The sequence below is a fragment of the Balaenoptera ricei genome, chromosome 14, assembly GCF_028023285.1.
Source record: "Balaenoptera ricei isolate mBalRic1 chromosome 14, mBalRic1.hap2, whole genome shotgun sequence".
In the NCBI taxonomy this organism is placed as follows: Eukaryota; Metazoa; Chordata; class Mammalia; order Artiodactyla; family Balaenopteridae; genus Balaenoptera; species Balaenoptera ricei.
This window is the reverse complement of record NC_082652.1, coordinates 70,808,770-70,836,593: the sequence shown is the minus strand read 5'-3', so window position 1 is coordinate 70,836,593 and position 27,824 is coordinate 70,808,770. Positions and strand designations below refer to the sequence as shown.

The following is a 27,824-nucleotide window of genomic DNA, read 5'->3' as shown; positions in this document are numbered from 1 at the left end:
TGTAGAATGCTTCCAGGAAGGTTGGAAAAGCAAAGTTTTTCAGCCTCTAGGGACGTAGACAAGAGGAAAGGGTGTTGGAAATTACTTCTGGATAGCCAACCACAGTGAATGCTTCAAGCCCCAAGATAAGGCATCATGCTGTAGAAGGAAGAGCATTAGATTATGAGCCAGAAGCCACCATCTTGCTACATGACCTTACTCTGGTCAGCTAGCTCTCCCTGAACCTACAACCTTATCTCTAGGGTAAGATTCAGTAGATGGTCTCTTTCTGCTCTAACACTGCTGATTTTATTAAAACTCCTTGAGGGCATTGAATGAGCTGTCCAGTGGTAATGTAATTAATTTAATGAGATCCATTTGGTAAAAAACAGCTGTGGCTCTTTTCCTTCCTATGGTCAGAGGACGTTTGTTGGCTGGATGAACTCTCATGCTCACAGATTTTGATAGAAGTTTAATTATACCAACAGCTTGGTGTCCTTGATCTTTTGAAGTTTGTTCCCAATGAGAGTGTCAGAGAGTGCTGTCCAATAGAAGTAAAAGGTGGGGCACATACGTAATTTAAAACTTTTGTATTAGCCAGTCGTATTAAAAAAAATAACGGGACACAGATGAAGTTACTATATTGATATTTTATTTAATACCATATCAAAAATGTGATTTTAATATGTAATCAATATAGTTATGAATGAGATATTTTACATTCTTTTTTGAATGTAAATCTTTGAAATCTGGTGTGTATTTGACACTTGCAGCACATCTCAATTCGGACCAGCCACACTTCAAGGGTTCAGTAGCCACATGTGGCGAGTGGCTACCAAATTGGAAAGTGGCTGGAGATCATGAGGGGATGGGGCTGGCAGCTGGGAGCTGCTCTTGCCATTGACTGACCTCTGCCCTGCTCAGTTCAGCGCAGCCTTAGGCAGAATTTTAGAGGAGATGAAATTGGCCCCAGAGGTCCCTCCACATCTTCCCCTGCCACCTGGCACTCACTACTCTCCCACAGTTGGGTTCACACAATTCTGACCCAGGTGAGGGCTTTATCTAAATCCTTCCCAGAGCCCCTCCCCTCATGGAACTACCACGCAGTCTCGTCCCCTTTTCTGCAAAGCACTGCTCACAGGAGGCTGCTGTGACGAGCTACCTGTGCCAAAGTGTGAAAGGATGCTGGGGGATACAGCCCCTCCCCATCCAGGTCAGGTGTGGAGGTTCAGCACAGGCTTGGGCAGGAAGGCTGCTGAGTCAAGGCTCTTCTTAGCCCCCGGAGTCCAGGCAAGGGAGTTGCACATAAAGGGGTGTTAGTCTAAGGTCATGGGGTAACCGATGGGAACCAGGGGCAGAAGGTGCAGTCAGGTCCCCACGAGACACTGAAACTGGGAGACACCTGACCAGCACTAGGGCAGTTTCTTTGTCTCTCTGTCTCTCTCTCCTCTTGCTTCTTCCTCTCCCTTTGTGATTAAAGATACCCAGTGAACTTGGTCACCTCACAGTTCTGAGGTTGGTTTGTCCTCAGTTCAAGCAACAGCAAACACTGACAAATGTCTCTGCATCTTAAATCTAAATTCCCAGGAGAGAGAACGTGATTGGCCCAACTCAGGTCAGGTGTGTGCCCTGGTCCAGTCACCTGGGTGGAGGTGGGACAGGTGAGGGAAGGAGGTCACCATAACACAAACGTGGATGAAGAGGACTCCCCTGTGAATGCGGGAGTACACTTCTCAGAGAAGGGAGGTTGTGGGCTGGGCAAATACTTCAGATGGTGGGGTTTTGCTCTTGACTTTAGTTTTTAATGGAGATGTGGATTTTCCACATGTCTGATGTAATGTAAAAACCCCAGAGAACGAATAACACTGAAAGTGTTATTTATTAGGTACAAATTTGGATCCACCATTTACTATTGGTTTTATCTTGTTTATCTTAATTACTAATCAAACACTTATAAAGCACTTTCTACACATCAAACACTGTATTGTGCAAAGACTAAGTGCTTTACATATTTTAACATCTTTAATCTTCGCAATGATTCTATGAGATAGCTGTTATTGTTATTATCCCCATTTTACAGATGAGGAAACGGAGGCATAGAAAGGTTACGTAACTTGTCCCAGGTCACACACAGCGTGTGAGTGGTGGAGCTACAATTCCAGCCCGGGCTGTCTGGCTCCATTATTCCTGTTCTGAAACCCTATGTTATACTGACCTTAGATAAGTTATTTAACTTCTCTGTGGCTCAGTTTCCTCATTTCTAAAATGGGTTTAATGACATCTGTCTCCTCAGTTGTGGTGAGGATTAAAATGGATAGTACATTTAAAGCCCTGCCCTCTCTACTAGTCAGGGCTCTTCAGAGAAACAGGACCAATAAGATGTGTGTGTGTGTGTGTGTGTGTGTGTTTGCGTGTAGAGAGAGAGATTTATTTTAAAGAACTGGCTCACCCAATTATGGAGGCTGGAGTCTGACAAACTTGAAATCTGCAAGGTAGCCCAGCAGGCTGGAGAGCCCAGGAATAGCTGACATTGCAGTTTAAGCCCAAAGGCTGTCTGCTGGCAGATTTCCTTCATGCTCTGGGGAGGTCAGTTTTTTTCTCTGTTCAGATCTTCAACTCATTGAGTAAGGCCCCACCATATTATGAAGGGCAGTCTGCTTTACTCAAAGCCCACTGATGTAAATGTTAATTTCATCCCAAAACACTCTTAAAGAAACATCCAGAATAACGTTTGACCAAATACCCAGCCACCATGGCCCAATCAGGCTGGCACATAAAATTAACCGTCACACCCTCTAATCACACCTGGTAGGTGCCTGTAGGTAAAGAGTCTGGTCTTTTCCTTCCTTCTCACCTCCAGAGCCCCCAGAGCACCATCTTCTTGAGGACTGGAGCTGGCCGTGGCTCAGCCTGACTGTTGCATCCTCAGTTCTCAACTGTGCCTCTTGCTTCATGTGGTCATTCCTCAGGCAGCTGCACAGCCAGAGAGCTCCTTCAGCCGCAGAACTCCGCAGCTGCAGCGCTGTGTTCCAATGCAGATCTGGTATCGTTGGAAATGATTGCTTCCCAAAGCAATCCATCATGCATGTGGCACAATTGCCCCAGTGGTAATAACCACGCTGACAGAATGAGCAGTGAGCTAGCTTGCAAATCTGGTGACAGTCTGGGCTTTCATAAGCAGACTGTGATTTAATAAGAAAAGGCATCTCAGGTGTTAGATTGCCTAACACCTGCCTCAGCATGCATGCTATTTCTATTATTATATTTAAATAATGCTGCATATTCTTAAAAATAAGTAGACATATTTTACCAAATAAGGTTTCTATTACAAGCAGCTGTGTTGCCTCAGCTTTGCTGTAATGTTCACATTAGACAAACTCTCACGTGACTTTAGAATTGCAGGAGACACAAATATATTCAATGTCACCATGCAGTAGAGGGTTAACTCAGCAGAGCCTAGTACAGCTGATCCTTGAACAACATGGAGATTAGGGACACCGACCCCTACACAGTAGAAAATCCACATATAAATTTATGGTCAGCCCTCTCTATCAGTTGTTCCAGATTTGCAGATTCAACCAACTGTGGATTGTGTAGTACAGTAGTATACATTTATTGAAAAAAATCCACATATAAGTAGACCCATGCAGTTCAAACCCCTGTTGCTCAAGGATCAACTGTACATTCCAGAGGAAGGCTTATCTTCAGAAGCACTGGCCCTTGACTGGCCCCTGAGAGATAATCTCTGAGCCTTTGGAATACCCTGCCTGATAAGAATGTTTTGTATGTCTGAGGCTCTGGGCCATGCTGTATCAGTTTGACCTCTTGGGGGGCTGGAGACTGAGTAACATAGATCAGTCCAGAGTCCTACATGACTGATCCCCAGTAAAAACTCTGGACACTGAGGCTCAGGTAAGATTCCCTGGTTGATAATACTTCACATGTGTTGCCACACATTGCTGCTGGGAGAATGAAGCATGTCCCCATGTAACTCCACTGGGAGGGAAAACCTGGAATCTTGTACCTGGCTCCTCCTGGATTTAGCTCATGCACCTTTTCCCTGTGCTGATCTGTATCCTTTCATGTAATAAACCATAACCATGAGTATAACAGCTTCTCTGAATCCTGTGAGTCCTTCTTGCTGTGAATTATCAAGCCTGAGGGTGGTCTTGGGGACCCCCAACACAGTCACTTGGCTGAGAGTTGCATGGTAGGGGGCAGTGGTGGAGAGGTTGCTTTTGGGAAAGTTAACAGCAGGAAATTTATAATGAAAGGGCTGGAACTGGGCCTTGGAGTGCTCACCAGGTGGGAACTTTGAAGGTCTCTTATTTGCATCTCAGAGGTTTTATATAGTTGCCCATTTATCCACTCAAACCATAAAAGTCTGCTGGGCAGTCCCCTTTTCTCCCTCTTTATCCCCCATAGTGTCTAGTGCAATGCTCTGTGATGTGGGTGGTATCCTACTCAGATAGGTCCCCTTCAGCGGTGAGTCTGCCAATTGCCCAGTGGCTGTGGGTTTGGCTGCTGAATGGCTCACGGCTGCTCCTAGGAGAACTGCTTTTGGTGAATGGGCTCTGCTCCTCCACCGTACCCTCACAGCCTGCAACCAGTGACTGGCTGACATGGAGGCACAAAAGGCTGTCCTCTTTTCCCCAAGGTGGGGTCAATCCCATGGTGCAATGTGTGCTCCAGAGCTCTCTGTGTGGTGGAGCTGAAGCTGGTTTTTAGCCTGGACCATGTACTTGTTGAATGTTCTTCCCCAGCCTTAATCTGCATCCCATACTCCCCCTCGTCTTCAGGCATCCCCTCCATCAATCATTTACTCAGGAATCCCCATCCCAGGATTCCTGAGAACCAAGCCAAGACGGTAGTGACTAAGCTCTGATGGCCATTGGGACCCCTACAACCATATTTTGATGCATCTCAGCATGGCTCACAGTGTCCTTGTTTCTGCAAAGGAATTTCGCAGTCATTTAAAGCTCTATCTTAGTTTTGAGCCCATGAATTAAAGTGGAGAAGATGTAAGCCTTGTTTTGGTCCAGACAGAGGGTGGAACAATTGTTGGATGGGAGGTTTTGCTCTTAGACACAAACTTGTCATTCATATGCTTGTTCTTTCCCATAACAGAGCCTGTTTGCAACAAACCTGTCAACTAAGATTGACCAGAGGGTCTGGGTGGAGTAGGTGCTCCAAGGGCCAATCTGATCCCACATTGTCATTCCCATGGGAATTAGCCACTGGGCGCTAAAGTAACAGGGCATATGAGTGTTAACATTCCTGTTAGTCGAGAACGTGCAGAGCAAGAAAGAGACATCAGTGGAGACTAAGTAACTTGAACTCTGAATGTCAAAGTCTGGAAGGGCTTTTTATGGTCTTCGTGAAGTTCTTAGTGTAAAAAGCAAAATTCAAGTCTCAAGGATCAAAGTGGCCCTATGCACAGGCAAGAAAAGAGCTCCTGCGCTCACACCACAGGCCTGCCAGTAGGTTCTGCCACAGAGACCCCCATTGGTTTGACACCAAATCTCAACAGTGACAAAGATTACTGATCCCAGAGTTTGATGAGTGGGACTAATGGCTGGGACACTGATGCTGGGCTTGGGATGTTTAGCAGATTGAAAGGAAAAGCCACGGGTAGCTTAGGTAGCAACCCAGCTTAGGTAGTACCTCCAGCTTCTTTCACCTCCACTTGCTGTAGCTTTATGAAAGTGCGGCTTCCTGCCCTGTGACCAGTTTGGATTGTTATAGGCCGGGAGGAGGGGATAGGAAGGGTTGAGAAAACCTGAGTGTATTGCCAACACTAGGAGGTGTTCTCTGTCTGGGTCCTGAACACTCTTCAACATTAAATCCCACTGTTGACACCTGTGGGTGTAGTTGGTGCTCTACCGAGACCCCCTTTGTCCTCATCTTTCTGTGCATGCCACTCCAACTTCCACCTGCCAGCACCTGTGTCCTTTTGCCTGTGGCCTTTCTCTGTCCACTGGAGCCTTTGCTGCAGTGCAGAACAGGCCAGAAGTGCTGGGGAAGTGACAGCCCAGAGTGTGTTCATCAGCCAAGGACGGGCAGGGTGGGAAGGCCCTGAGGTGGACGTTCCACTCTGCCTAATGGAGCTGCTTTGCCCACAGTGGTGACATGCACCCTTGTTGGCTTCTTTCCCTTCCCCATCACTTCCTCATCACCTCTCAGTGTCTCCTGAGGTCATTCCTCCCACCCCCAAATTATTCGCACTTGATTCTTTGTCTCAGAGTTTGCTTCTGAAGGAAACTAAGCCAGTGCCCCATTTGACTTTCCTTACTGATAGAGCCCCAAGCTAGGAAGAAGCTATCGGACCAAGGACCAGCCTTGGTCAGAAGGTTTGGAATTGGCTCCAAAAGATGGTTTGAAATCTACTATATGGACACGGGGCCTGACCCAGATGATTCTGGAATGTCTTCCCTTTCTACCAATCTGTGTAGATTCTCCCCTCGCCTCCCCTGCAACTGCAAACCCTCAAAACGCTGGCCTTCATGGGTACAGGGAGAAGCCAGCCAGGCTCCAATGGCTCATCTGCTGTTAAAGACGGGATCAGATAATGTGTAAATGAATGAGAGAGTAAGTAAATGAACAAATGAATCTATGTTCCAATAAAGCTTTATTTGGCCCATCCTGATCAAGTTTAACAATGTTTAATAGATTTTTTTAAAACATGAGTAAGTAATAGCAATTCCTCTGTAATAACAATTATATATGAACTCCTGGTCAAGATCAGCAGCTTGTTCCTTTACCAAAAAAGTAAAGCCGCCCTTTGAGGACAAATGGCACATGAGGAGTGGTGTACATTTCCTTTTCTTTAAAAAAAAAAAAGAAAGAAAAGAAACCCAGACGCTTCATATTTACATATTTTCCATTTAAAAATTGGTCAGTATGGTTGTTCTTAAATATAAGTTTCTAACGTGTTGCAGGTTTCAATGCACAGATCCTAGTTAGCTGATTAGATTTAAGGTGCGGTTGAGGTGAGGGTGAACCCAGCCTAAGATCAACACTGAGGAATCCTCTGTTTACAGACTGGCTCCTGTGGGCATCTTTGGGGGAAGCTGAACGCCAGTGGTGGAAATGGCAGAGCATTTCCAGGGGGCTGGGTTCCATGCTTCTGCAGAGGGCCTGCTGTGCCCGCACACCATCCCCCCCAGGCTCTGCGTACAAGTGCACCTCTGGTTTGGCATGCTCCAAACTCATCCTGGCCTAAGCTAGGAGGGACATGGTGGCCTCGAGTCCTTTCTTTTGTCGTGGGGTCCCCGTGCTAGTGCCTGACCCCTGAGGGCCCTCGATGTTGGCACCCCACCTTTCAAACCTTCCTACCTTTCCGGATTCCCTGTCCCCAAGGCCTCTTGCTCTCCAGTGCATTTCTTCAGGGCCTGCCCTTTGCCGGGGCTAAATGGATGATCAAAATCAAGGGCAGTATTAATGAAGTCGGATGGGCCCTGTGTGAAATCTTCTCTCCTAACACATTTGCTCTAGGCAGGAACCTCGCTGCTTTCCTCCAAATGAGCAATTCATGCCGAGAACATGAGTTCCCAAGGTAGGCTTGGAGCGGGGCTATGAGTATGGGGGTTGGGGTGTGGGGCAGGCTGGAGGGATTCTTGGAATTGCTGTCTTCAAACTCACCCGTGTATGACATTCCCTCGGGAGCTGGAGCTGTGTCATTGTGTCTGTGCGTGTGTCAGGAAAGTGCATAGGAAGTTCTGGAAAAGGTGTGTGCACAGGCCTGGGAGAATGGGTTATTTTACCCACAGAACCCAGACTGGTCTGATCTGCAACCAAGATTTCAGACCACGCAGGGGTGAGGCAAATACTACAGGGGTGAGGCAGATGGGAATATTTGCGTACTTGAGGAGCCAGAAAAAGATATGCTTGGTGACTAGGGGAAAGAAGCTGGCTCAGTTTCCAATCTCAGAATTCAAGGGGCATTGCTCTGAGTAAAAGCATGTAGAATGGGTCAGATGGTAATGGACAGGGAAGAAACATCTTGAACCAAGTCTTCTGAGCGAAAAGCCAGAGTGACGCCAGTAGAGGAAGACATTGTTTAGCGGACAGACACTGGCCTGGGGGCCAGGAGCCTGGGATTCAAGGCTTGCCCTGACACTGACTAGGCCCTGAACTTATAGCCACTTTGCTTCTCTGGGCCTCACTGTCCTTCCACAACTGTCAGCTGAGGCTAGTTGGGCCAGGTGGTTCCAACGCTCTGCCTGCAAGGTTCCACTGCACACAACCACCCAGGTGGGGCCTGCAGACTGCTAAGACATGTTTCTGCCCTGTACACCGCCACTTATAAAAACACAAGGGCCTCTTCCTCACTGGGAAAGTGATCAACCCCCAATCTCGGCTGCTGTTCAAACCCACTCCCAGAGGTTAAAGGCTAGTTATTAAGGCAGTTTAAGAAATGGACATTCCTCTCGCTCCTCGGATCCTTCCTATGTTCTGCTAACCCCAAGGCAGCAGAGAGGGGCGGAAGGGGTGGTGCAGATGCCAGGGAGGCGGCCCCCTCCTGCCAGGCCCTGCTTTCCCAGGATGGTCTTAGGGATGGCCTGGAGCGCCCTTCCGCCGCCCTCACCACCTTTCTTTGGAGAAGGCCTCAGTCTGCACGAGATCGCCAGGGTGCTCAGAGATACACGCGCCGTTGAGGTCGCCCAGTTTATTGTCCGGCAGGTCCTCGGGCTTGGTGCAGAGCTTCAGGGCGCGGGAAATGAACACGTCCAGGTCGAACTGGGGGCTGGAGCCCCCGTCAATGGGGGCCGGACGGCCGGGCGGGGAGGCCGACAGGCGGCGCTCGGGGCCGTCGGGGGGCGGGCTGGCGCGCTCGGGGCCGCCCTGCGTGCTCTGGACCCACTGCGCGATCTCCAGGAAGAGGCTGGCCGGCTCTTCGTCGCGCGGCCCCGCGTCCGCCGCCACCGCGGCCACCGCGGCGGTGGGGGGCGCCCCGGCCGCCTGCTTCCAGTGCGACAGGTCCAGGATGAGCTTGGGCTCCGAGTAGTGGTGCGGCTTGTTGTCGCGCCACAGCAGCTTGTCCAGGTAGGACGGCGACCCCACCTTGTAGTCGCAGGAGTGCCCGTAGTCGGCCTCGAAGGCGCGCTCCATGGACGAGTGCGACTGCTCCAGGAAGCGCTCCGAGCTGCTCTGCGAGTCCTTGCGCGGGTCCACCTGCACGTCCTCCGCCAGCGGCGCCGAGCCCGCGCGCGGGTCGAGCTGCACCTCGCTCGCGTCCTGGTACCTGTCGGGCCGCCACTCCAGGTCCGACGACAGGCTCACAGGGTACCTGCAAGGGTAAGACAGGATGGCGATTGGACCCTTCCAACCGGGTTGGCTTTGTGGGGGGGAGGGAGCCAACCCCCCTAATCCCTGTCTGCCACCCACAGGCCGGCTTCCCATTCCTTCCCTGCAGCTCCTTCCCTCACCTCCCAAGGTGATGGGACAAAGTAACGGTGAACCTCCAGGGCTCAGGTAGAAGGACTGATTGCCCGGCTTAACTCTTGTATCCTTTTGTATTCATTCAATATCCTACAAATATTCCTTGAGCACCTCCTATGTGCCAGGCGCTGTTCTGGGCATTACCAGACACAGCAGGGAACAGGACAAAATCCCTCTCCTCGTGCAATGGTACTTTCTAGTGGATCCACCTATGCAGTGCTCCTCAAACTTTGATGTGCACACAGATCGCCTGCGGACCTTGTTGAAATGCAGATCCTGATCCAGTAGATGAGGTGGGGCCTGAGATCCTGCATTTCTAACAGGCTCCCAGTGATGCTGATGCCGCTGGTCCCTGGCCCACACTTTGAGTAGCAGGGCCCTAATGAGGGCTTCACAGCCTTGGCTCAGATTAGAATCACTTGTGGGGGGGGGGATTCAAAATAAAGTTCCATGCCTGCCCCACATCCCCAGTGCTGATTCAGCAGGTCCAGGGAGGGGCCCAGCATCTGCGTGGTTTTCAGACCTCCCCAGGTGTTTCTAAGTTCCAGCCAGGGCTAAGAACCCCTGCCGTGGTGGATCTGGTTGGAGGCCCTGCAGCACCTTGCATAGATGCTGAGCAGGTAGTGCGTACTGAAAGATTACAGACACCCTCAGGAGAGGCCAGAGATCCTTGGAATTCTGCCCTCCGTCAACTGTCCTGCAGCCCTGAAGAGCAAAGTCCGCTAGCCAAGAGCAAATGAAGGGCAGGTGGGCAGGCCAGCAGCTTGGGCTGAGCCCTCCCTCCCTCCCTGTGCCAGGTGTGCTCTGCAGAATGGAGGGGGCGGGGAGAGGCAGGGAGCCCAGGGGAAGCCTCAGGCAGCAGCCAGCCGCTCCCGGAACAGGAGGTCTAGTGCTCACACAGGAAAAACCAGGGACAGACAGGTTTGGCTGCGTGAACGGGCAGGCGGGCAGCTGCCGTCCACGCCTTGTGGTTTGCGAGGCACAGGAAGGCCCCAGTTCTGCCCACCCTCCCAGTGATGCCATTAAGGTAGGAGTCACTCCTAGAGGTGAACACTGCCTCCTGCCATGAGGGTCCTTGAAATTGCAGGGATTTCTAGGAGGAAGAACTTGTGAAGCCCGTCACCTTTGGCTGCTACACGCCAAGGGCCAGATGTAAGGTGTCTGCAGTCTGCAGGCAACCCTGTGGCGTGAGTGCTACCACCTGCTTCATAGATGAGGACACTAGCATTCAGGGGTAAGCAGTTTGCCCGAAGCAGCAGGGCCTGTGGGAAGGGGTTTGTCATGGCCTTTGTCGTCTGCCTTCCTCATGCAGGTGTGATGGGAAGGGTCGAGAGCAGGGAACACCAGGTTTAGAAATGGTCAGAGTTGATGGGCAGGGGCCAAAGAAGCCCTGCTACGGTCTTCCTGACACCAACGCCATGCCATAGCCATGATAAGCAGAGGACAGACCCTGCAGAGCCAATGCTCCGTGCCCCCAGATGCCGTGGAGTGGAGGAGGAGGGGCTGCAGGAACCACAGTCAAGGGCTGGGCTAGCATGGGGGTGGCAGAAGAGAGAGTCTTCATTAATCTCTATTTGCTGGCAACTGTTGATAACAACAATCAACAACAACAAACCAACAAACCTGTCCCGAAATAGCAACGCTGCCCTGACCCTCCCTCGGAGCCTCCTTAGTCTGAAACCCATCATCTGTCAAATGACTGAAAAGGAGAAACTGCTCATCTGTCACTTATGTAACTAGCTGCCACATTCTCGCAACAGCAGCGCTCCCACTTAGGCCCCCTCGGAGTCCTAGCTTCTAAGCCCTCGACTTCTATTTCTAAACCGAGCAGCTACCAGTGCTTCCTCCCAGAATTAGCAGATGGTGATGCCCAAATGTTTAACTGCCTGATCTAGGAACATCAGAACAGGAAGGGACCTAAGAGATCATTGTGTGCTTCTGCGGAGATTGTCAAAAACTGTATCTTCTACCCAACTCTGATTCATTGGCAGTGACTTCCGGGCACACTGTGTTGAGAAGGATTCTGAGGCCCGGCTCAGTTTAGCAGGGAAGAGTCCTGTGATTGCTTAGCAGTGTCTGACATGGGTGCAGATTGGGGAGGGCCCCACATAGGCCAGGAATTAGGTGTGTGACACAATGCCAATCTCTAACCTCTCTGAGCTGTGGCTTCCTCGTGTGTCAATGAGCAATAATAATAATGGTGCCTCCTTTACTGGTATCTCAGGAGGTGCAAATGATGTGAACGGCATGAAGGTGTTGTGTGGTGGTAAATGTCACGTTGTTTTCTTGTCTTGTGTTGCTGCATTTTGCTTTTCTGGGGCAAATTCCCAGCCTACTAGACGTGAGCTCTGGCTGTGGGTGCTCATTAAATGCTTACCCAACATTGTATTGAGCCCTGTGTGCAGTACACTCGGGGTGGGTTGGAAAGCTGGCGGTGGCCAGTGTTGCACAAAGGCAGGCCCCTGACCACGCATGCAGGACATAGCTGGTCATCTACCGGGAATGTCTGGGGACAGGAGAGAAAGGCAGGAAGCTAACCTGGGGAAAGCGCCCTATGGGCTATAGAACTTGGGAGACAGAAGGAAAGGTCATGGAGGATCAGAGGCAAATAGAAATGGGAGGACGGGGATGTACGTTCCAGACTCCAGGGCTGGAGTCCCTGGAACCGCACCTGTCCCAGTTGGAGAGCTGGCTCTGGTTGGCGGCCATCAGCAGGATGTCGTCAATCTCATCCTCTATGCGGAAGGGGTGCTGCGAGGTGGGCTCGTCCTCGGGGCACGAGTACGGGCTCATGTAGGGATGCTGCAGCCCCATCTCGGCAGTCAGGCGATCCATGGGGTTAAAGGTCAGGATCTTCTCCAGAAAGTCGATGGCTGTGGGGAGCAGAGCAGGACAGGAAGGTCATTCGTGCCCTTGCCAAGCTGAGAATAAGACTCCTCAGCATGGGGACACCCCCTAGTGTGTGTACTTTTCCATTTGTAAAAAGGCTTCTGGATGTTTCCTTTCTCAGGATCCTCACCACAATCCAGGGACAAATTCCGAGCAGATGCTGCTTTTTGACTTCACTAATGAATTACTAGAGGTCCAGGGGGGCACAGTGACTTGCTCAAGGCCACCGTTGGTTACAGGTGGTCCAGGGCTAGAACTCTGCCTTAGGCTGGATTTCCCCAGAGACAAGGAGTGGGGTGGAGGTAGTTTATGTGGCAGTGACGCCAGGAAGCATCGGTAGGGCAATGGGGAAGAAGCCAGTCGAGGATGTGCCAATGAACAGTTCCTGCTGAGAGCCCCTGGGGCTCCGTTCCACTGGGTCCTCCAAGAGACAGCATGGGACACACCTCAGAGATGGTCCCACTTCTGGGAGCGGGGGGAAGCTGGGGTATCTCCATCCCCACTCTCATTTGTCATGGGTTGAGTGCTGCTGGAGTGGGTGGAGGACCCAGCAGTAAAAAGCCTCAGTGAGAACGGTCGCCGTGGAGCTAGGCGGGTGGGACAGAGCCTGACAGCCCAGGGCTCCTAAGTCCAGAGCCCTTTCTACCATACGTTGCCCCTGGAGGTTTGACAAATAAAGGCCATCTTCAAAATATTTATCCACTGGGCTGAAGCCCCCATGCTGTGCCAGGCAGTAACCCTTCAGTGGCTAGATCAAGGGGAGGACCTGGCAGCTGAACCTGGGCGTGGAAACGGACACTCAGGAGCCCTGTGCGGTGGCTATTTGCCAACCAGCATGAAGGTATATCAAGATGGCAGCGACCTGTAGGGCGTTGTGGGTGTGCACTGGCTGAACGTCAGCTCCGCGCACAGGTGCCCTTTGTCCTGAGCGGGGGTAGAGACACCTGTCTGCCCTGTGAGCTCAGCCCCGGGTTATCTCAGGGCACGTCCAGTCTGGAGGTTGGTATTCCTTCTCAGCACTGGAGGCTCCACTTAAATCACGGCTTGGCTAATCATGTTACAGCCCACGTGGAAAAGGAGGAAAGCAGCTGAGCTCAAGGCCAGGCTTCTGTGCCCTCCAAGGGGCTCCCGGGTGGGCCTCAGCCTGCACCATTACTCTGCCCCTCACACCAGCCCTGGACCTCTCTGCGGAAAAATTCATCAGTGATTCAGGAAATCGATGGATTCTGGAGGTCACTGGCCTCCCAGGAGGATGCAGTTCTGCTCCATAATCCTAGACTGCAAGATCAGTTAAGCAGCAGTAACTCTGATCCCTCCCCAGCGCTCTGGGGCTCAGGGGGTGCTTCTGGGCCCAGGGCTGCAGACCTGAAAGAGAACCAGCCTCACAGATTCCCAGGACTGGGAAGAATCAGGCAGTGCAGGGCCCAGCTCTGCCGCTGCCCAGCTCCAGGCTGGGCAAGTCTTTCCTTCTTTGGGCTCCCAGCCCCTCCCTCGGCTCCACCTATTACCCTGAACCTTCTGACAAGGAAGTGAGAGACTTGGAGCTCTAAACATTGGCAGGCATCATCACCATTATCATCATTATTAAGAAAGACCCAGCGAACCCTGACGTTGGAAAGCGCCAGCCCCGAAGGCCGCTCCACTGACTCTAGTAAGGATGAGAATCTCCCCTTCCCTCTCCCTGACAGCTGGTCCTCCAGCAGGTGCCCAGACACTTCTGGGAAGCCCAAATGTTAGAAAATCCTGCCTTATAGCAAACCGAAATCTGCGCCTTTAACTCCTACCCTGAGCTTCGCTCTGCCCTCTCTGGTCCCCCCACGTCAGCATGCTCTCTCTTCCCCGTGACTGTTCCCATCATGCCTCAAGGCAGCAGTCATGTCCCACGCAAGCCCCCTGTCCTCCTGGCACACAACTGGCCTACATCTCCTAGCCTCCGCCGCAGTTCGGTGTGGCCGTGTGACTGGGGCCGATGGGAAGGGGTTGGAAATGATGTGTGTACCCCGCTTCCGGGCCAGACCCATAAAAACCTCCTGCAGGAGTGTCTGCTCTCCCTTCCCCTGTCTTTGGCCAGAAGTTGGTGCCCTGCGGGTAGGGGGGAGTCTTGAAAGCTACGATTGAAGATGTCACATGGCCGGCATCCCAGGCATGGCCCCCAGGTTCCCCCACTCAGTCTGAACTTGAGTTGAGCAGTGAATACACTGCTAGCGGGTAAGCCACAGAGACTTCAGGTTTATCGGCTACAGCACTGGCTTCACCTTAACTCATAACCACCCCGCCCCGCCTCCACCAACTCCTTTTCTCTAAGTTCAACCTCCCATATGTTTTTTTTGGTGCTTCTAATATAATGAGGCTTCTGTACAATTGTGTCACCTCTCTGTGGCCCCAGTGGATTCCCAGCTGGGCTTCTCAGAGCCCCAGGGATCCTGGAAGGATTCTCAGGGGCATCTCTGGAGATCAAGAGGCAGGTGGGCAGGGCCCCTCACCCCTCACCCCTGCTGCACCCAGAGCACTCCTTTCCCTGTTTTGTATATTAGACTTCCTCATCAGCTCTGTCATTTGTGATATAGTTTCTTCTTGTAAGTGGAGCTCAGGAGTGAACGCCCTGGCGTGGTCTCAGGCCTGCTCCCTTGTCCTGAACCTGTGGTGTGACAGCTGTCTCGGCTGCTGAGGGATACAGACCACCCAGACTATGTCCTTCGAGCCTCTGAGGGTGACAGCCAGAGACGACTCCCACCTCTTCCCAGGCCTACGGGGCCTCAAATGGACAATCCAGGATGAACCGAGGGTCACCAACTGACTCTTATGTGCAGGTGGGCGTGATACCCTTTCTCCCACTGAAGTTTGATTTCAGCCATTCTTCATTACCCTGAGGCCAGGCTGATTGGGGCCACTTTTCAAGCCCAGTGGCAGACAAGAGAACTGTGGTTGAAGCTGGTACACTGGGAGGGTGACGCGTTCGTGAACATCTGTTCGGCTACAGGATCAAGTCTGTACACGTCAGCTGGGTATTCAGAGCCCTGCAGCCTCTTGGCCCTTCTCACCCATCCAGCTTCACTTCCTACAGTCAGTTTCCCGCTAATCTGAGCCCTCACCAGTCCTCCAGGCCGGTTCTTTATCCCTCTCAGTGCTTGGTGGCTCTCTTCCCCTCCCCAAACACCCAGAGCTCTCGTTAGCCCCTTAGGATGTGTTCCTTCATCTGCATGCTCATCTCTGATGTGTACTCCATCTTCCCAGCTAGACCATCACTTATGTCTCTGATCTCTGCGAGACAGGCCCACCACGCTCAGAGCCAAATCACTGAGGGACTGCTGTGTATGTGGTGGTTTGGGGGATGGGGACATGGGTGACACATTCCTGATCCAGAATTCCTGAGAATTCTGAACCTTGTGTCACATGGTGGGATTTCTACAGAGGCCTAGGAATCAAAGTAAATGTGGATGGGCTGAGTCTTAATTTGTGGGGAACCAAATTGCCCCCCTCCCTTAAAGATGGGGAAACTGAGACAGATTGAATGGGGATCAGGGCCAGAGAAACTGTTAGTCCAAGTTTCTTGGTTTCTTGATGGGGAGGAGTGTGGCAGAGACAGCTAATTTGTACCCCATGTCTGTCCTCCTCTTTCATAGTAATGGACACAGTGTGGCAATGGAATAAGTGTCCACTTCCCGACCTCACTGCAGGGAGGCGGGGCCATGTGACTAAGTTCTGGCCAACAGGACACGAATGGAGGTGAGGTTAAGTCAAGGGGACCTGCCCTCCTTCCCCACCTTCCCCCAGCTGGTAAGGGCAACACCCTAAGGTGGCAGAAATACAAGACAGAAGGGGCTTGGGCCCTGGATGACTGTAGAGCAGGTCAACCACATTGGCCCTAGACGGTCTACTTTGGATTATTATATAAGGGAAAAATAAACTTACCTTCTTTTTTCTTAAATAAGAAATACATGTTATTTAAGCTGTTGAGAATCTGGGTTTCTTTTACAATTGGCAAACCCATATCCTACCTGATATAGGGGTTTCCTAAGGGAGCCTCTAGCAGGTATAAGGCTGGTGGCGATGTAACATCTCAGATGATGGAGCAACTATCCTATGCTAAGGGCTTTGCAAATTCTATTTTACTTACTTGTCACAGTGACCCTATGTGTCATGTATTATTATATCCATTTTACAGTTAAGGAAACTGAGATGCAGAGAAGTTAAGAAACTTGCCCAAGGCCAAACAGCTAGTCACTGGTGGAACTGGGAACTGAGCCTGGGTCTGGCTTTGAAGCTGATGAAACCATACCATGCCTTCCATGGTAAATAAAGGGATGGTAAATAAAAAATTAAGTAAATAAAATATAAATAAAAAATGGTAAATAAAAAATAAAGGGAGGTGGAAGAGAGGGAGGGAGGCAAGTGAGAAAGAAGGAAAAGGAAGCAAAATCAGGGGTAGGGTATGGAGGACCAGCTGTGACCGCCTTGAGGGTGGCCCGATGGCCGAACTCAGTCTGGAAGTAGCGAGGGCAAATGCCCACTGCCAGGGGTCCTCAACTTCTGTGTCTAGGGACTCTGTTTAGTCCTTTTGGAAGAGACTGCCTGCCCCAGCCCCCAAGGTGAAACCAGAGTGCTGCCTCCAGGTGCTGGCTCGGCTGTCGGGCTCTGGTACCTTCGCTGTTCACTTCAGGGAGCAGCTTGCGCAGTGGCCTCTTGACCTCCCAGGTGCTGCTGACGAAGGAAGGCATCACCTTGAGCAGCTCGTCCTTGTCCTCCTCCCGGATCACAGGGATGGTCTCCAGGATGAGTTGCATCTGCTCCAGCTCGTGAGCCCCTGGGGAGGTAAACACCAGACGGTTGAGCATGCTGCCCACGTGGCTGGCGCGTGTGGAAGCTCCTGGGCTTTCTAGGACCCTGGGACCGGGGGACCAGAGCTGGGCTGGGAGCCAGGGGACCTGAGTTCACTCCGCCACTAACTTGCTGTGTGACTGTGGGCAGGTTGCTTGCCATCTCTGGGGTTTGGTCAAATGTAGAAAGAAGGGGTAGTCTCTGGGGCCCCATCCGTTCCCCTAGCATTCTGTGCCTCTGGAATGGACCCGTCTCATATAGCCTGAGTCAGCCATCGCTTAAGTGATGAGAGCAGCCTGGCCCAAGGCTTTCCAAGTGCTCTTTCCCATATGCCTCTGTGCATGTCCTTTACTGGGCTGGGGAAGGAAGTGATTTTAAGGCTAGGAATGAGTCTTACCTTTTGGATTCCCATGAGGAGGAAAAAAAAGTCAGGAAGAACAAATTAAGCTTGGGACGTGTCATGAGCCCACTGCCTCTGTGCTCCTTTGGGCAGAGGGAGGAAGACAGACTGTGCCAGGTCTGTGGGACAGGATGGAGTCGAGCATTCAAGCACCCATTCACTTACTCATTCATTCATTCAACAAATGATTATTTATGGAGCGTCGTCTCCCTGCCAGGCATCATGCTGGATGCTGGGAATGAATACCATCCTCATCCGTAAGAAGCTTCAGGCTTTGTGCATCTTGGAAACTCAACTCCTTTCTATGCTCAGGCCATCACTGACGCTGCTTCAGAGCTTTGACACTGCTGGGATGGGTCAGGTCTGAATCCTTGCTGCCCCCTCTGACTTCCAGGCTGTTCTTACCTCCAGTTCCTCCATTTTCCCTTTTGGCATGAGTAGCCTTGCCATTTACCTCTACCAGGTTAAATCCAACCAGGCCCCATCTTCCTTAAGAAGTGCCCCTGACTCATCCAGCTGCACAGAGCTCCCTCCCCTTACCACCGATTCCCATGGGGTCCCAGTCTTCCAGAAGCTGGTAGCCAAGGGCAGGGCTCTTCCGTGTCGCCCATGATGCCCTGTGCGTGTCCCCTGACCCAGAAAGTGCCTACAGATCAGCATCTGCTCTGAACGAGTCCCTTGGCCTCTCCCTGCAGTGGGCTCATGTAGGCTCAGTTCAGGGACTCTGGGAGACTTGTGGGGTCCCCTCTCCAAATGAGCACTCCAGACTGACCTCTCACAGTGGCAGGGAGCGGAGAGGAAGGGGCTGAAAATGTAGGATGGGTGTTTTCAGGGGTCAATCTCAAGGTGTTTGAATACATACGATTACTTGATTTTGAAAGTTCTGTGCTCAAAAGGCTTTTGTTAGCCTGTCCAGTATTTTGCCTGAAATGGTTGATAATAAGGTGCCTCTAAGTAGTGCCATAAAAGCTGCAGAGGTAACGTCAAAGAGAAAGACTAGCATGTTTGTGATTAACGTGTGTTTTCCCCTCTTATTGAGCTCCAGCAGAGGAGAAGGAAGGTGGCCTGGGTCGCAGCTTACCAGCAAACAGCATCCTCCCCGTGAGCATCTCTGCCAGGATGCAGCCAGCGGCCCACATGTCAATGGCTTTGGTGTAGTTGTTAGGGGAGAGGAGCAGGCGTGGTGAGCGGTACCATTTCGTTACCAACCCTTCTGACAGGTAACCCTGGAAGACAAAATCCCGGCTTCCAGTAATCAGTCGTTCGTAGACACCCTCCCTCACATGCCTCTCCTCCTTTCCCTTCCCAGGGAGACAGGACCCCTTTCACTCTCCATCCTTTCCCATTGATCGTCTGGTTAGGGGGGTTCAGGCAGGTTTGTGGGACTCAGAGGCTTTGGTGGGGGAATCTTATGAGGCCCTGGAGTTCTCTTCTGTAGAAAGGGATCCAGGATGACACTATTTAAGAAGCAATGCTTTCCCACCCCATCTTGATGTAACGACGCATAGCACTCTGCCCTCATCTAGTAAGAAGATGGATAAATAGGAGCCATACTTGAGTTCGTTATCACCATCAACAGAGTAACGATGGGACAGTGGAATTTGATTTATTCAGTGGCTGAATATCAGAAATAGCTGTAAAATTTAAATCAAGCCAGTTGCTTTGGTGCAGCTGATTAAATTAATTCTGTCGTGATGCCAGACGCCAAGCCCCTGCTGGGAATGGATGAGGCCAGCTTCATAATGGGTGCGGGTGAAGGGCTTTTGGAAGCAGCCCTAAAAGGCAGAGTGGACACAGCTTTGGTTGGCCCAGAGGATTCTGGGAGTTCTACAGAGTGTCTTTTGGGGGATAGATGTTCTAGCTGATTTCAGCCACTGCTCAATGTGCGGTCTGGAGTGGAATCCCTCACTACGGGATATAGTGACAGCATAGGTGCTTTAGCACAGATAGGGAAATATAGCCAGGCAATTCGGAGCCTGTTCTCTACGTAATTCACAAAGCTGGCCCAACAGTGGAATCTGGGAAATGTCTGTTGAATTACCTGGAACGGTCTCTCTAAAGTGAAAAAATATACCTATTTGGCGGTCAAGGTCAGATAATTAGCACCAGGGGGATCCAATGAGAAATTCTAGGGATGGTTTTGTTATTTGCTGTTGTAATTTCCAATTTAGCGTCTAATTTTCCTTTTTGCTGATGTAAAAAGTATCACAAACCTAGGTTAAAAACAGATGAAACGTTAGGAAGCCCAAGTACCCAGGAGCTTTTGATCAATTAATCTGAAATCTCATCACTTGTTGAGCAAAGATTTATTATGTCTTAAACCTGAGAGCCCTGAGTTACAGCAGTTTTCTCTCCTCTGTGGCACATATTTCTTTAGAGCAGGTCCTCAGACTGGTGGAAGGAAGGAAGAAAAGACTAAGGTATACCCATTCCCCAGCCTCGATGCTCCAAAATGAGCTCCTTGTAATTTTTAAAATACGCCCCCTTTCTCTGTCCTTTGGGCCTTTCCATGTGTACTTTCCAGGGATGGGTGTCCTCACACCCACTGTCCTTCCTGGCTAACTCACACTCAGGCCTGCTTCCTCTCAGAAGCTTCCCAACTCCCTGGGATGAGGTTGAATGCCCCTTCCCAGGAGCTCCATGATCCCTGTCTTGTTACTGTTTCTTTACTTCTCTGCAGTTCCCCCTTCACCCACCCCACCCCCAGGACCACTAGACTATTCACCCCTCATGGGCAGAGGCTGTATCTTGTTTCACAGCCATTTCTGCATTGCCTACTCCCAAGTCTGTCTCCTAGGACATGTCCAATGAACACGGATGGATGAATGGATGGATGGATGGGTGGATGGATGGATGGATGAGTAAGGAACGTCTCACATGGTCTGAGCCCCTTCAAAATGGGGCAGCTTCTGGAGGAACCACTGATCCCCTTCTTTAACAGACCTGATTTTATGGAGAGATCCAGTTCCCACTTTCAACGGTGGATGAGGAGTTTACAAAAGTTGACAGCTTTTGCCTTATGCCTTGCCTTGTTCCAGAAAGGACTGGCAAGTGTAAGTAATTTTTTTTAAAGTCAGGTTTATTGTAGTATAATTTATAAACAGTAAGATTCACTCTTTTGAGGGTACAGTTCTATGAGTTTTGACAAAGCATAGAATCATGGAACCACCATCACAATCAAGAGACATAACAATTCCCTCAGGTCACACAATTCCCTCGTGCCCCCTTCTGGTCACCCCCGAGCCCTAGTTCCCTAGAAACCACTGTTTTCCATCCCTTTAGTTTTGCTTGTGCAGAACGTCATATAAATGGAATCACAGCGTGTGGCCTTTTGAGCCTGAATTCTTCCCCTTAGCATAATGCATCTGGACTCATCCACATTGCTGTATGAAGAGTAATCTGTTAGGAGTTTAAGTTTGATTCTATAAAGGAAAGAGACAAGCCAGACTGTAGAAGCTCACATCTGGGTGGGTGGCTTATAAATAAAGAATGGTCCAATTTTATTTTCCAGTCAGAGGGTGAGAGTGTCAGAGGAGGACTAAAGCAGAGTACCCAGAGGGGAGGTGACTTAAGACGAGTTTACTCTGATGTGTAAATGAGCAATCTTTTATGGGACGGAATTCCCTATAATTAACACCTCCCTATCTGCAGAGTCTGGAGCTGAAGTGGGACACAGGGAGCTTCCTTCTGAAACACCTGCCCTGAAAGTAAAAGAAAGATGTTTGCATGGGCAAGGCTGCCCCTGGGCCAGAATTATGGGCAAGGTCATGATAACAGCTGAGAAAGTTCACCCCTGGCTCTTCCTTACCTTTGAATGAAAACCAAGAACCTGCCAGATTTTTGTCAACTACTAGCTGCTTCCCTCAAGTTACTTGTCCCTCAAGTCAGGGGATTTACTGATATGTTGCAGAAGCCACAGGACAGAGGAGAATTTGGGAAGGTGCAGTGGCTTTTCTGCCAGGCTCTGGAGCAAGGGGAGCCCTGGGGAAGGGGGGGTGGGAACAGAGGGGAGCCTCCATTCCTGGGTCTGTGGGGCAGACACGGGGAGGGGCTGGAGGTCTTGCGCTCAGCTGAGATGAGCCCTGGGTGTCTGGGTGGGAGAGGCACTGGGGCCCACCGCACAATACTGGTGATCTGAATTCAAGAGAGGAGTTTCAGTTGAGTGGATGGGGCAAAAGTCAGAATTTTCTAGAATAAAAAAAAATCTTTAAAGATACCCAGGAGTGGAGACTCAAGAAGGGCCCATAAATCCGTAAGTGTATTGGCTCAACAGAAATCCTTAAATGGCTTTCCTGCCGGAGCCTGCAGGGAGAAGATAGCTTCAGCTCCATTTGGATGTAGAGGAAGCTGTCTTCAGTGATCAGACATGGTCTCTCCTGGGGCTCGCCCATCGGCAGGCTGACCAGTGGGTGGGACAGCGGGCACAGGCAGGGCGTGTTGTCTCATCACCACGCTGGGGAGACGGGAAGTGGACACTCCTCGGGTCACCCCCTGAGTGTAAGAGGCAAGACCAGAATTGCCCTTTCCCTAGTGTCCCATTACTCCTGCTACCCTGTCCCCTGGTGTTTCTGGTGAGAAGCCGACTCTGGAGGCACCACTGGGAGGGGTGGACACGGTTTCCTGTCTAGACCCCACCATGGGGCCTTTGGGCTTCTTCAGCTATTACTCCAACCAGCCCATTGTGCTGGAGTCATGTCCAGCCAGTGGGAGGCTTTGACTTTGAAAGCCTTAAAGGTGTTTGGAAATAATCTGGTAGCAGCTGCCCCGGGAGGAGGGTAATTACGGAACCCCCACAGATCCAGAGGGAGGGTAGAATTAAAGCTGAGCATTCTCTTTGCTGAAGGAGCAAGGAAACCACACTCAGTCCTAGCTCCCTGCCAAGGAATTCAGAACAGCCTCCATCGAACTCACTCCGGAAGGGTGGGCACCCATCCGCTGCTCTGGCGAGCCTGTATTGGGTGGGCTCCACCTCTGCTCAGCTTGCCCTCTCTGTGCCTCCACTGGCCCAAGCCTGATCTCTTGGGTCTGGGAGTCAGAAGGCTGGAGGAGAAGACTCAATCCCATAAACTTTCCACTTCACCCTTTAATGCACCTACTGGCACCTCACAGAGGTAGGGCAAATTTAAATAGGGACAACACTCTCCCAAGAATAAAAGCCCTGGGTGTGGAAAGATGCTAACTTAGTGTCTCCCCACAACTAGGGCACCTGCCGGCTGCTGGTGGGGACCCTGATGCCCAAGGAGATGGGAGGAACCCCCAAGTGAACTGGTAGGACGTGGGGGGACTGAAGGGGGAGGAGAAGTGGAGGCCAGACAGGATTGGCACCCCAGAGGCTGGGGAGATCAGGAGAGGCAGGCGGGAGGGACCCTCATGGAAGAGCAGGAGAGGAGCGGAGGGCGATCTCCTGGCCCACTCGGGCCGGGGAGCCTGCTGAGCTCCCAGGCCAATACCCCCCTTCCAAAGCCCCCTCCAGGCTGCATGGGTCCTGGGGGCATAGGAAGGAGGCTGAGGGGAGAACAGGAGAGGCAGGTGGGAGGAGCCCTACCAGACTGGAGGAGCAGGAGAGGAGAGGAGGGCATTTGCCCCACCCACTCGAGTCCGGGAAGCCTGCTGAGCTCCCAGGTGAGATCCCCTGCCTTCTGAGACCAGAGGTGGGGGGCACGCCTGGGCCCCTTCTGTTCCTTGAGCCTAAGCCCCACCCCCCACAGACCCCAAGGCCTTTTCCAGCCCTGTGGGTCCTGAGCATTGGCCTCGCCCACCACCAAACCTCACCCTTGCTTAGACCTCACCCTCCACAGCCAAGGCCTTCTCCCCCATTTCTTTCTTTCTTTCTTTTTTCTTTCCTTCTTCCTCCTCCTCTTTCTTAATATTGTGGTACTGATGTACCTTCCGGTCGTTGATTCATATATATATATATATATATATATATATATATATATATATATTTATTTATTTATGGCTGTGTTGGGTCTTCGTTTCTGTGCGAGGGCTTTCTCTAGTTGCGGCAAGTGGGGGCCACTCTTCATCGCGGTGCGCGGGCCTCTCACTATCGCGGCCTCTCTTGTTGCGGAGCACAGGCTCCAGACGCGCAGGCTCAGTAATTGTGGCTCATGGGCCCAGTCGCTCCGCGGCATGCGGGATCTTCCCAGACCAGGGCTCGAACCCGTGTCCCCTGCATCGGCAGGCAGATTCTCAACCACTGCACCACCAGGGAAGCCCCATCTATATTTTTATCTTTATATTCTTTCTAACATATCTGTTAGTTTCCTAGTCTAATTTTATTTTTTACTTTGTTATTCTCTCTTTTTTTTTTTTTTTTTTTGCCACCCCACACGGATTGCGGGATCTTGGTTCATGAGCCAGGGGTCGGACCAAAGCTCCTGCGGTGGGAGCTCTGAGTCCAAACCACTGGACTAACAGAGAACCTCAGACCCCAGGGAATATTCACTGGACAGAGGTCTCACAGAGGTCCTCATCTCAGCACCAAGACACAGCTCTACCCAACAGCCTACAAACTCCAGTGTTGGATGCCTCAGGCCAAACAACCAGTAAGACAGGAACACAATCCCACATTAAAAAAACAAAAAATGAGACGGCAAAAAGTATGTCACAGATGAAGGAGCAAGGTAAAAACCTACAAGACCAAATAAATGAAGAGGAAATAGGCAACCAACCTGAAAAAGAATTCAGAGTGATGATAGTGAAGATGATCCAGAGTCTCGGAAATAGAATGGAGGCATGGATTGAGAAAATACAAGAAATGTTTAACAAAGATCTAGAAGAACTAAAGAACAAACTAACAGAGATGAACAACACAATAACTGAAATGAAAAATACACTAGGAGGAATCAATAACAGAATAACTGAGGCAGTACAACGAATAAGTGAGCTGGAAGACAAAATGGTGGAAATAACTGCCAAGGAACAGATTAAAGAAGAAAAAATGAAAAGAATTGAAGACAATCTCAGAGACCTCTGGGACAACACTGAACACACCAACATTAGAATTATAGGGGTCCCAGAAGAAGAAGAGAAAAAGAAAGGGTCTGAGAAAATATTTGAAGAGATTATAGTTGAAAACTTCCCTAACATGGGAAAGGAAATAGTCACCCAAGTCCAGGAAGCACAGAGAGTCCCAAACAGGATAAACCCTAGGAAAAAGACACCAAGACACATATTAATCAAACTAACAAAAATTAATTTCAAAGAAAAATTATTAAAAGCAGCAAGGGAAAAACAAAAAGCAACATACAAAGGCATTCCCATAAGGTTATCAGCAGATTTTTCAGCAGAAACTCTTTAGGCCAGAAGGGAGTGGCAGGATACACTTAAAGTGATGAAAGAGAAAAACCTACAACCAAGATTGCCCTACCCAGCAAGGATCTCTTTCAGATTCAATGGAGAAATCAAAAGCTTTTTTTTTTTTTTTAAATAAGGTTTAATTTATTTATTTATGGCTGTGTTGGGTCTTCGTCTCTGTGCAAGGGCTTTCTCCAGCTGTGGCAAGTGGGGGCCACTCCTCATCACGGTGCGCGGGCCTCTCACCATTGCGGCCTCTCTTGTTGAGGAGCACAGGCTCCAGATGCGCAGGCTCAGTAATCGTGGCTCACGGGCCCAGTTGCTCCGCGGCATGTGGGATCTTCCCAGACCAGGGCTCGAACCCGCGTCCCCTGCATTGGCAGGCAGACTCTCAACCACTGCACCACCAGGGAAGCCCCAAAAGCTTTTCAGACAAGCAAAAGCTAAGAGAATTCAGTACTACCAAACCAGCTTTACAACAAATGCTAAAGAAACTTCTCTAGGTGGGAAACACAAGAGAAGAAAAAGACCCACAAAAACAAACCCAAAACAATTAAGAAAATGGTAATAGGAACATACAGATCAATAATAACCTTGAATGTAAACGGATTATATGCCCCAACCAAAAGACACAGACTGGCTGAATAGATACAAAAATAAGACCCATATATACACTGTCTACAAGAGACACTTCAGACCTATGGACACATACAGACTGAAAGTGAAGGGATGGAAAAAGGTATTCCATGCAATTGGAAATCAAAAGAAAACTGGAGTAGCTATACTCGTATCAGATAAAATAGACTTTAAAATAAAGACTGTTATAAGAGATACGGAGGGACACTACATAATAATCAAAGGAACAATCCAAGAAGAAGATTTAACAATTATAAATGTTTATGCACCCAATATAGGAGCACCTCAATACATAAGGCAAATGCTAACAACCATGAAAGGAGAAATTGACAGTAACACAATAATAGTAGGGGACTTTAACACCCCACTTACACTCATGGACAGATCATCGAAACAGAAAATAAATAAGGAAACACAAGCTTTAAATGACAAAATAGACCAGATAGATCTAATTGATATTTATAGAATATTCCACCCAAAAAGTGGCAGAATACACTTTCTTCTCAAGTGCACATAGAACATTCTCCATGATAAATCACATCTTGGGTCACAAATAAAGCCTCAGAAAATTTAAGAAAATTGAAGTCATATCAAGCACCTTTTCTGACCACAATGCTATGAGACTAGAAATCAATTACAGGAAAAAAACTGTAAAAAAACACAAATACATGGAGGCTAAACACTGTGCTACTAAGTAACCAAGAGACCACTGAAGAAATCAAAGAAGTAATTAGAAAAAACATAGAAACAAATGACAATGAAAACACGACAATCCAAAACCTATGGGACACAGCAAAAGCAGTTCTAAGAGGGAAGTTTATAGCAATACAATCTCACCTCAAGAAACAAGAAAAATCTCAAATAAACAATCTAACCCTACACTTAAAACAACTAGAGAAAGAAGAACAAAGAAAACCCAAAGTCAGTAGAAGGAAAGAAATCATAAAGGTCAGAGCAGAAGTAAAAGATATAGAAAAGAAGAAAACAATAGCAAAGATCAATAAAACTAAAAGCTGGTTCTTTGAGAAGATAAACAAAATTGATAAACCCTTAGCCAGACTCATCAAGAAAAAAAGGGAGAGGACGCAAATCAATAGAATTAGAAATGAAAAAGGAGAAATCACAGCTGACAGTGCAGAAATACAAAGGATTATAAGAGACTACTACAAACAACTATATGCCAATAAAATGGACAACAACAAAGAAATGGACAAACTCTTGGAAAGGTACAATTTTCCAAGACTGAACCAGGAAGAATTAGAAAATATAAACACCTATCACAAGTAATGAAATTGAAACCATAACTAAAAATCTTCCAACAAACAAAAGTCCAGGACCAGATGGCTTCACAGGCAAATTCTATCAAACGTTTAGAGGAGAGCTAACACTGATACTTCTCAAACTCTTCCAAAAAGTTGCAGAGGGAGAAATACTCCCAAATTCATTCTACGAAGCTACCATCACCCTGATACCAAAACCAGACAAAGATATCACAAAAAAGAAAATTATAGACCAATAACACTGATGAACATAGATGCAAAACTCCTGAACAAAATACTAGCAAACAGGATCCAACAGCACATTAAAAGGATCATACACCATGATCAGGTGGGATTTATCCCAGGGATGCAAGGATTCTTCAATATACGCAAATCAATCAATGTGATACACCACATTAACAAATTAAGGAATAAAAACCGTATGATCATCTCAATAGATGCAGAAAAAGCTTTTGACAAAATTCAACACCCATTTATGATAAAAACTCTCCAGAAAGTGGGCATAGAGGGAACCTACCTCAACATAATAAAGGCCATATACGACAAACCCACAGCAAACATCATTCTCAATGGTGAAAAACTGAAACCATTTCCTCTAAGATCAGGAACAAGACAAGGATGTCCACTCTCACCACTATTATTCAACATAGCTTTGGAAGTCCTAGCCATGGCAATCAGAGAAGAAAAAGAAATAAAAGGAATACAAATTGGAAAAGAAGAAGTAAAACTGTCACTGTCTGCAGATGACATGATACTATACATAGAGAATCCTAAAAATGCCACCAGAAAACTACTAGAGCTAATCAATGAATTTGGTAAAGTTGCAGGACAAAATTAATGCACAGAAATCTCTTGCATTCCTATACACTAATGATGAAAAATCTGAAAGAGAAATTAAGGAAACACTCCCATTTACCATTGCAACAAAAAGAATAAAATACCTAGGAATAAACTTGTCTAAGGAGGCGAAAGACTTGAACTCAGAAAACTATAAAACACTGATGAAATAAATCAAAGATGACATAAACAGATGGAGAAATATACCATGTTCTTGGATTTGAAGAATCAATATTGTGAAAATG

At 49.2% G+C, this 27,824-nt stretch overlaps 1 protein-coding gene across 4 annotated transcripts in view; it reads right to left on the bottom strand.

The window, feature by feature from the left end:
• Positions 1-6,588: 6,588 nt before the first annotated feature.
• MAPK4 (mitogen-activated protein kinase 4) overlaps positions 6,589-27,824 on the bottom strand; it is a 178,826-nt gene continuing 157,590 nt past the window's right edge. For all 4 annotated transcript variants that reach the window (XM_059894558.1, XM_059894559.1, XM_059894557.1 and 1 more), the window contains exons 3-6: positions 18,609-18,753; positions 16,952-17,113; positions 12,092-12,293; positions 6,589-9,268 (exon numbers count right to left, since the gene is read on the bottom strand). In XM_059894558.1, coding sequence (XP_059750541.1) covers positions 8,563-9,268; positions 12,092-12,293; positions 16,952-17,113; positions 18,609-18,753 — 1,215 coding nt within the window. In that variant the 3' untranslated portion in view covers positions 6,589-8,562. The remainder of the gene's footprint in view (positions 9,269-12,091; positions 12,294-16,951; positions 17,114-18,608; positions 18,754-27,824) is intronic.